The 8,129-nt window shown below is 57.5% G+C and overlaps 2 protein-coding genes across 2 annotated transcripts in view; one reads left to right on the plus strand and one right to left on the minus strand.

Annotated features, from left to right (window-relative positions):
• INCENP (inner centromere protein) overlaps positions 1-6,015 on the plus strand; it is a 13,317-nt gene extending 7,302 nt beyond the window's left edge. The window contains exons 9-16 of the mRNA XM_017732755.1: positions 93-202; positions 553-673; positions 1,358-1,480; positions 1,674-1,849; positions 2,123-2,213; positions 2,719-2,832; positions 3,950-4,109; positions 4,541-6,015. Of these exons, the coding sequence (XP_017588244.1) occupies positions 93-202; positions 553-673; positions 1,358-1,480; positions 1,674-1,849; positions 2,123-2,213; positions 2,719-2,832; positions 3,950-4,109; positions 4,541-4,755 (1,110 nt within the window). The 3' untranslated portion in view covers positions 4,756-6,015. The remainder of the gene's footprint in view (positions 1-92; positions 203-552; positions 674-1,357; positions 1,481-1,673; positions 1,850-2,122; positions 2,214-2,718; positions 2,833-3,949; positions 4,110-4,540) is intronic.
• Positions 6,016-6,349: 334 nt separating this feature from the next.
• LOC103614572 (vacuolar protein sorting-associated protein 51 homolog) overlaps positions 6,350-8,129 on the minus strand; it is a 4,379-nt gene continuing 2,599 nt past the window's right edge. Inside the window, exons 6-9 of the mRNA XM_017732757.1 lie at positions 8,064-8,126; positions 7,767-7,888; positions 7,222-7,309; positions 6,350-6,896 (exon numbers count right to left, since the gene is read on the minus strand). Coding sequence (XP_017588246.1) covers positions 6,636-6,896; positions 7,222-7,309; positions 7,767-7,888; positions 8,064-8,126 — 534 coding nt within the window. The 3' untranslated portion in view covers positions 6,350-6,635. The remainder of the gene's footprint in view (positions 6,897-7,221; positions 7,310-7,766; positions 7,889-8,063; positions 8,127-8,129) is intronic.

The following is an 8,129-nucleotide window of genomic DNA, read 5'->3' on the forward strand; positions in this document are numbered from 1 at the left end:
TCCTTGCTGTCACCTCTGGGCCCTTGCACAGAGCAGGTGGGGTGGGAAGGAGCCCTGGCCAGTGGGTGCAATCACACTTCAATTCCCCTCAGGAAAAGGAGAGGCAGAAGCTGGAGACTCTGCGGAAGAAGCAAGAAGCCGAGCAGCTGAGAAGGCAAAAGCTGGAGGAGGAGAAGAAACGGCGACTCGGAGAGGCGAAGCTGTGAGTAGATGTGGTCACGCTGCTCTTGGCACCTGTAGGTTCCTGCATCCAGGTGTTTTATCTTGCAGGGACTGTGCAAGCAGCAGAAATTCCTGTGGGCACAGGCACAAGTGTTTATCCTTGGGGTATCTGTGGAATGCTGATACAAAGCTTTGACTGTCCTCGCTGCCCACTGCTGCAGCTTTTTTGTCTTGAGTCCTCCCTTTCTGACGGAGCTTAAACGTGGCTGGTGCTTAAATGAATGGGGAATTTGGGCCACTGAATTTCCTGCTGTGTCTCTTTGGCCTTGTGCTGAGCTGGGTGGAGCTCACCTGGCTGGAACACGAGGGTGAGCTGGGCTGTGTCCTCAGGAAGCGCGAGGAGCGGCTGCGCAAGGTGCTGCAAGCCCGGGAGCGGGCGGAGGAGATGGAGAAGGAGAGGAAGAGGAGGATCAAGGAGAAGATTGCGCTGTTTGATGAGAAGACCGAGAAGGTACAGCCCCTGCAGAGCTTGTTGGGGACAATCAGGAGTCACTGAGGCAGCTGGTAGGGCACAAATGTGCCCTCTGGGAAGAGACTGCTTGGGTTTTAGAGGCTGAACGAAAGAGTAGTCGAATAAGGAAGTTTCCAGAGCCTTGGTGATCCTGAGGGACAGCCTTTGTCTGGATACAGCACGTGGCAGATGAACCTCTGTTTTTCCATAATCACGAATCTAAATGGGATTTATTAATGCTCTGGTAGATGGGAGAAGGACTTGCAGTAGATAAAGGCGGCCTAATGGCCCCAAGGCTTTATCTGCTGCTTCTCACATCTGAGTAATAGCTGCACAGGGGAAAGCAAACATCCTTCATCCAGAGCCTTCCTCAGATCCCCGACTTCCAGGCAATTTGTGCAGTGGCCTAGTGGTCATTTGTCTGCTTTAATTATCCCCAGCTGCCTGTCTGATTGCACAGCTCTGAGGTTATATTCCAATGGCTTTGTGGGACTGGATGTGCAAACCACAGGATGGGGTCAGCTCTGCCTGTGAGGATGTAAAACAAGGTCACTGCCCTAAATATGACCTTTTTAAAATAGAGCACAGGCCTCCTTGGTTGCTGGGGGAAAAGGAGGGAGGGTTTGCCCTGTGAGATGTCCTGCCGTGCTGTCCTACCTGAGACTGGGTCTGTGTGTGCTCCAGGTGCGGGAGGAAAGGCTGGCAGAGGAGAAGATCAAGAAGAGAGTGGCCGCCAGGAAGATGGAGGAAGCTGAGGCCCGGCGCAGACAAGAGGAGGAGGCCAGGAGACAAAGAGCTCTGCAGCAGGTGTGTGTGCGGGCCTGCTGTGTCCCACAGGCAGAACTGGGCAGGGGATGCACCTGCCTTGGGCACTGGGGATTTACCCCCAAAGTGTTTCCCTGCCATGTAGCAATGGGGCTTTGGGTCAAGCAAGGGGTTCCTGGTGCTGTCCCCTGGAGCCTTCTCCTGTCAGGCGAGTAACTCCTGCCTGGGCTTGCAGGCGGAGGAGGAGGAACGGCGGCACAGGGAGCTGATGCAGAAGAAGAGGGAAGAGGAACAGGAGCGTGCTCAGAAGATCGCTGAGCAGAGGCAGGCGGAGCAGGAGCAGGAGAGACAATTGGCTGCAGAGAGAGAACTGGAGAGGAAGAGGGAGCAGGAGCGGATCCAGGCGGAGAAGTAAGGCGAAATCCCCATTTATGTGCCAAATTCTGTGCTGGGATTGAAACGCAGCTGGAGCAGAGGGCAGGAGTGGAAGGCTGGCGCAGCAGGAAGCTGCTGTGACCTGGCAGCACAGCTCTGCACTGTCGCTGGTGCCGAGCTGCCAAGGAGGAACTCTGGGCTCAGGGATGTCAGGAGCGTGGTGGGGAGTGCCTGAAGAGCTGGGAGGGAGGGAGGGAGGGAGGGCCCTGGTGTGGTTCTGGCAGTGAGGGCCTGTGCTGTGGTCCCCAGGCTCCGGGAGCAGCAGGAGAAGGCTGCCCGCCTGCAGAAGGAAGCAGCGGATGCTAAGGAGCGGCTCCGCAGGGAGATGGAGAAGAAGGAGGTAAGTGGTTGATTTTGGGGAGGGATAGAGCCACCCAGTCTGGCTACAGCAGCTCTTGCTGTTGGAGCAGCTCAGTGGGGATGCTGTGGGGAGCCCTGAGGAGCTGCTGTGGCACTTCTGAGAAGGAAGTTGGACCTGGTTACAGTATCGTGGGCAGACTAAACTAAAAATGCTGTTTGCTAGTCTAGAAAGAGGCCAAGATCAGTAGCACAGACTTCTGCAGATGGTCAGCTTGTTTCTGGCTTTTATAGCCCCAGGATAAAGTCAGCAGCAAGTTTTCCAAGGCGGGAGGCCCTGGCTTTGTCAGGGAAAGGCAGCTGATGCTCTGGCAAGGGGGTCGGTGGGTTTGTGCCCCTCTGAGGAGGCCGCACCACGTCCCAGGCGCTCCTCAGCAGCACGAGGAACAGCTGTAATGAGGTGCTTGGGTGTTTGGCCTGTCACAAGGGTGGATGGCTGGGCTGGCAGTGTAGTCCCTAAGGGTAATCCTGTGGGTGTCTCTTGGCAGCAGGAGCAGCAGATGCTGGCGGAGAAGAAGAGGCAGGAGGAAGAGCAGAAGAAACTGTTAGAGGAGCAAAAGGCCAAAGACAGTGCCCAGGCACTGCTCCTGGAGAACAAGGAGGTAACTGGGGATGGCTCCTTAGAGGTGACAGCAGAGTTCAGTCCCGGCACTGACACACTCCAACCTCGGGCAGCTCCCCCCTCTGCTTTTATCTGCCTTTCCAGTAACACAGGGATTCTGTAAATCCTGGTTGTCTGGGGTTGGCTCCACGAATGTTTCAATGACGGGGGGAAGGGAAGCAGGAGGGATTGGACAGGGGTTCTGGCTGTGGGTAAGACAGCAGCTGTTGGAGCTGTCTTAAGTGCCTCTTAAGTTAGCGGAAAGACCTCAGGGGCAGAAAGTGCTGCAGGTTTTATTTGGGGTCAAATTTGGGAAGAGCCACAAGGTGGCGGCAGAGCCTGTGGAACGGTGGTGCTTTGGCACGGGAGAATCCTGCGGGTGTGCATTCGTGTCCTGGACACTGGCAACGAACACGTGGCTCTTGGCTCCGTGCAAAGCTCCGAATCTTAATCTTTAGGTGTAGAACCAGTGGATGGGAGTTAATGTCACTGGACACAAAGCCATGAAGGGGGTCTCTGGTGGGGAAGGACAACTGTGTCCAGCTCTCCAGAGATTCATTTCCTGACTGAAAATTGAATTTCTACTGAAAATTTCCAGCTGAAAAAACGGAAATCCGTAGTTGTAGGTTTTGTCCTGCTCTTACACTTCCCGCCCGTACCGCTCCCATTAGCGTGAGCTCAATCTGGTTGAGCTGGTGGGCAGGTTCTCTGTACAGCAATTAGCAGTTTTGTATCATTAATCAAGCCCCGAAGTTGGGTTGCAGAGTGTTTAGAGCATGTGACTCTGCTCCAGCGACATAAAACCTCCAGTTAACCTTGCCTTGATTGGAGTGGAGCTCCATTCTATTAGAGCTGTTAGATTAATCTATCGCTGTGTGCTCATGCCACCGATGGCAAATTAATCAGCCTAATTAAACAGGAGAAGGCCATGCACAGCCATCATCGGGTCACAGCTTTGGAACTTGGGTCAAGCTCTCGGGTCCCAGCTTGAGAACTGCCAGACTCAGGGTTTGCTATGAGGTGACAGAGCAGGAGGTGGGGAGGAGCTGGTCCTGCTGCAGCTTGGAGCCTGCTGGTGCTGCTGCATCCAGCACCTGTGGAATGTGTTTCCCTTCTAGAATTCCCCTGCCTGCAACTCGTACGAGATGACTCCGCAGAACAGGAAGGAATTCAAGCTGCCTGTGACAAGCTCGAACGACTACGGGATGGACCTGAACAGCGACGACTCGACGGATGACGAGAGCCAGCCGCGCAAGCCTGTCCCTGCCTGGGCCACAGGTATGTGGGGGGGGGGACAGAGGTGTCCAGGACCCCCAGCAGACTGTGGGACCTGCTGTGGGGCTTTGCCCAGTTCCTCCTGCCTGGAGGAGTCAAAAGTACTCCAGCATGGAAGGGGTACTTCTGTGTCCGAGACTGGACAGGGGCTTGGAGCAGCCCGGTCTTGTGGAAGGTGTGCCTGCCCGTGGCAGGGGGCTGGAACTGCATGAGTTTCAAAATCCCTTTCAGTCCAGACTGTTCCATGAGTCTATGTGGAACGTGGAATCCTCCTCCACCACTTGGGGGTCTTGTCACAACGTGATGGGGGACAAATACACTGCTGAGCTGCCTTGGAGCGATGAGAGATGAGCAGAGCAGGACACACGGCACGCAACAGCCTACACAGCGATCCCAGTTAACAAAATTAACGCAGCCCTCGTCTGTTCCCGCAGGGCACCAGCTCAGCCAGGCTGTGATCCGGCAGTACTACAACCCCCCCGACGTGGACGCGCTGTTCGGGGCCATCCCCAGCCCCAGGCTGGAGCACATCTTTTACAAGAGCAAACCCCGCTACTTCAAGCGCACCAGCTCGGCCGTGTGGCACTCCCCGCCCACCGTGGGGGCCAAGCCGGCCCTGGGGCTGCCCTGTGGCCTCAAGAAGCCCTGAGGTGAGCGCTGGTGTGCAGCAGCTGTGCCTTCCTGTCTCCAGGTGAGGAAGGAGTCACTCTTCACTTTAAGTATTTAGGTTCTAGCGTTGAATAAATGGCAGCTTTTCCTGGGTTTCCTGCGCCTCGGTTTGCGGGGCTGGTGTCTGTCAGGCCAAGCCACGAGGTGCTGCCCTGTGAAGTGCCTCTCTCTTACCCTTAGCTTGCAGCTGGCGTGGACTCAGACCTTTGGCGGGTGAGGGGTGTCACTGAAGCTGTGGGATCCCCCCTGCCCGCCCCACGGGCCTGGCAGTACCTGCCACCAGCTGTACGTCTGTGCTGCCCGCGAGGCCAGGGACAGCCAGGCACCACTGCACCAGGGCACAGTCCGGCCTGCTCCGCTGCTCTTCTCAGGAAGGTGTGCCCAGGTGTGCTCTTCATCTCCTGCAATCCCACAGGGATTCATCGCTCTGTTTCCCACCTGTGTGGTGGTGTCCATCAGCCGGGCATGGCTGATGTTGGCACAGCTGGAACAAGGCGGGAACACGCCGAGGGTCTCAGTGACCACAGGTGTGACCATGTCCCTGAGGAGCCACAGGTGTGTGAGCCACCTCTAGGCCTCGATAGGAGAAACTCTGCAAGGGTTCTGGCAGACTTCTTTTGTTTCTCAGTGAAAATTCCATCTGTGAGGCCAGATGGGATTGAGAGGATGTTTTTAACCGTAATCCCCCTTGTTCACCCTTGGCTGTGGCTCAGCATCAGCTCGCTGTCTCTCGGCCTGTTTAGCACTTCCTGTTCAGTGAGCCGCTGTTAACCGGACTCTGGCCAACCCGATTTCATCGAACCAAAAATTCCAGCTCAGCCTTCCCATTCCAGGAGCCCGTGGTGGTTTAGTCATTCCTTCTGCACCCACCCAGCCCAGTCCTGTAAAACCCCTGTAGAGACTTTGCTCTGTGCGAGGCGACGTGATCCTGTCTGTGTGTCTGTAGCCAATGCGCTGTTTGCCAGCAAATGTTCTTCAAAAGATGTGTGTTTTGTATTTAAATGCACTGGTGTCTGTATTCTGGGGCTGCTCTGAATGTCCAGGTCTGTATCTGTGGAGTGTCTGTGCTTCTGGGGTTGCTCTGTAGATCCAGGTCTGGCTCTTGCTGTCTGTACCCATGGAGTGCCGGTGCTTCCATGGCTGTCCTGTGCATCCAGGTCTGTGTCCGTGCGACCGCGATTTCTTGTACAAAAGCTTCTGACCTGGCCAAACACTGTTGGATAAAGTGAGTTTTACCTTCTCTGGGCTCCTTGCAGCTTTTTGTTAGTGGAAATTGAGGGTTTGGAGTCTGCCCCTTTTGTGCCGATTCCTTGAGGCAGGAGTGTCCTGTCTGGGGAGAACTTCTGACTTCCAATGGAAAATCTGTGTCCTGGGGGTTCCCCAGCACTCTGTAGCACCCATGGGGGCTTTTGGTGCCTGATTTTTAAGGTTTGGGGTCCTCATGTCTGTGGGTCCATTGGGGACATCACTCAGTGCCCAGCCCCTGTCCCTGTGCTGTCACCCTGGCTGCAGGTGGGACCCCCCTGCGTGCAGGGCCAGCTCCCGCCCCCCGGGCACAGACAGGGACACAACACTCAATTCACACATAATTTATTAGTGACAAAGGGGCTGTCTCCAGGCGAAAGGGGATGTCACCAAGGTGGGGGATGACACTGTGTCACTGGGGTGGGGAGGCAATGGGGAAGGAGGGTTTGAGCAACATGGTGGGACTCAGCGTGGGGACAAGGTGTCCTCGTGTGCTGCCATGCTGGGAAGGACACACAAAGCATCCTCACGTACGTGCAGGGACTCACAGGGTGCAGGTCCGCTGTCCCCAGAGGTGTAACAGGCCCCAGGCGTGGCACGTCCCTGTCCCTCACGCTAGCCGCGCTCGCAGATGAGCTCGACGACGCTGTGCTCCATGGGGACGGGGTCGAGGCAGCGGTGGGCGGCGCTGGCGGCCCCCTCGTCCAGCAGCCCCTGCACCACGCGCTCGTCAGAGGCGAAGCGCCACAGGTAGAGCTGCAGGTAGTGCCCGTCCACCTGCACCTGCTGCAGCCCAAAGCGCCCCAGCGTGCGCAGCCGCACGCACTCCAGCAGCGTCTTCAGGCTGATCTTGATGATGCCAGTCAGCACCGACACCTGCGTGAGGGGACAGCGGCAACACGTGGCACACGGGCAGCACACGGCATGTGGGGGCCCCCGTCCTGGCTGCCACTCCCCAGGAACTCCTGAGCATGGGGACATGTGGCACAAGGACGCCCTTGGCCTGGTCGCTACACAGATCCCCATCTCCTGCCAGAGTCCTGATACCGAGGACAGGGAACACCGGGGACACCCCTGTCCTGGTCACCAGCTCCCAAGGACCCCCCGAGCCCTGACACCAGGGACAAGTGGCACTGGGAAGGTGGGCAGTTTGGGGCCTCTGGGGATGTTTAGGGACATGGTGGTGTCCCCATGACCTCACCTTGTTGAACTCAACAGGGCTGAAGATGTCGATGCGCTCAGAGAAGAGCTTCTGGATGTTGCTGAGCAGGTGGGTGTCCATGGGGGCACTGAGGGCATGGACACAGGGACAGTCAGGGACTTGATAGAGCCAGGGATGTGGGGACAGGGACACAGGGACCGTTAGGGGCCATGGAGACGGTCAGAGGATGCAGGGATGGTTTGGGGACAGAAAGGCAGGGGAACGTGAGGATGGTCCTAGGACATGGAGGGACGAGACAACTGAGGGACACAAGGGCCATGGGGATTACCGGGGGATTCTGGGGCAGTTGTAAAGAACACAGGGATGGTTGGGACAAACAGGGACAGTTTGGGGACATGGGGGCAGCTAAGGGCTGTCAAGATTGTGTGAGGCTATTGGGACAGTCTGGGATCATGAAGAGGATGACAGGGAAGATGCAGTGGATACTGCAGGAGTGACAAGGAGCCCAGGGGTGCTGGGGTGGCCCGCGCAGTGACACAGGGAGCCTGGGGCTGCCAGGGTGACCCAGGGGTGGCGGGGCTGACCTGGGGGTGTAGCTGGGGGCGTAGCGGCCGGGCGCCCGTGAGCTGCTGTAGACGGAGAAGGCGCGTCGGCTGGAATCGCTGCTCTGCGCCCGCCTCACCCCCTCCTCGAAGAGCTGCCCCACCTGTGTGCGGCACCACAGCCTCAGCACCCAAAACCCCCTCCAAGGACCCCACAAACCACCCAGCATCCCTCTAAGTCTTTGCGACCCTCCCAAACCCTTCCCAAAGGGCCGCTCTGGGATCTTGGGCAAACCCCCTGGAGCCCTCCAGGAGTGCCCACACCGCCGGCAGCCCCACCTGGACGTCGATGGCGGTGATGTCCTCCACCACGCGCTTCATGACGGCGCGCACGTTGCGGGGCTC

The sequence above is a fragment of the Corvus brachyrhynchos genome, unplaced genomic scaffold, assembly GCF_000691975.1.
Source record: "Corvus brachyrhynchos isolate BGI_N302 unplaced genomic scaffold, ASM69197v1 scaffold624, whole genome shotgun sequence".
Classification (NCBI taxonomy): Eukaryota; Metazoa; Chordata; class Aves; order Passeriformes; family Corvidae; genus Corvus; species Corvus brachyrhynchos.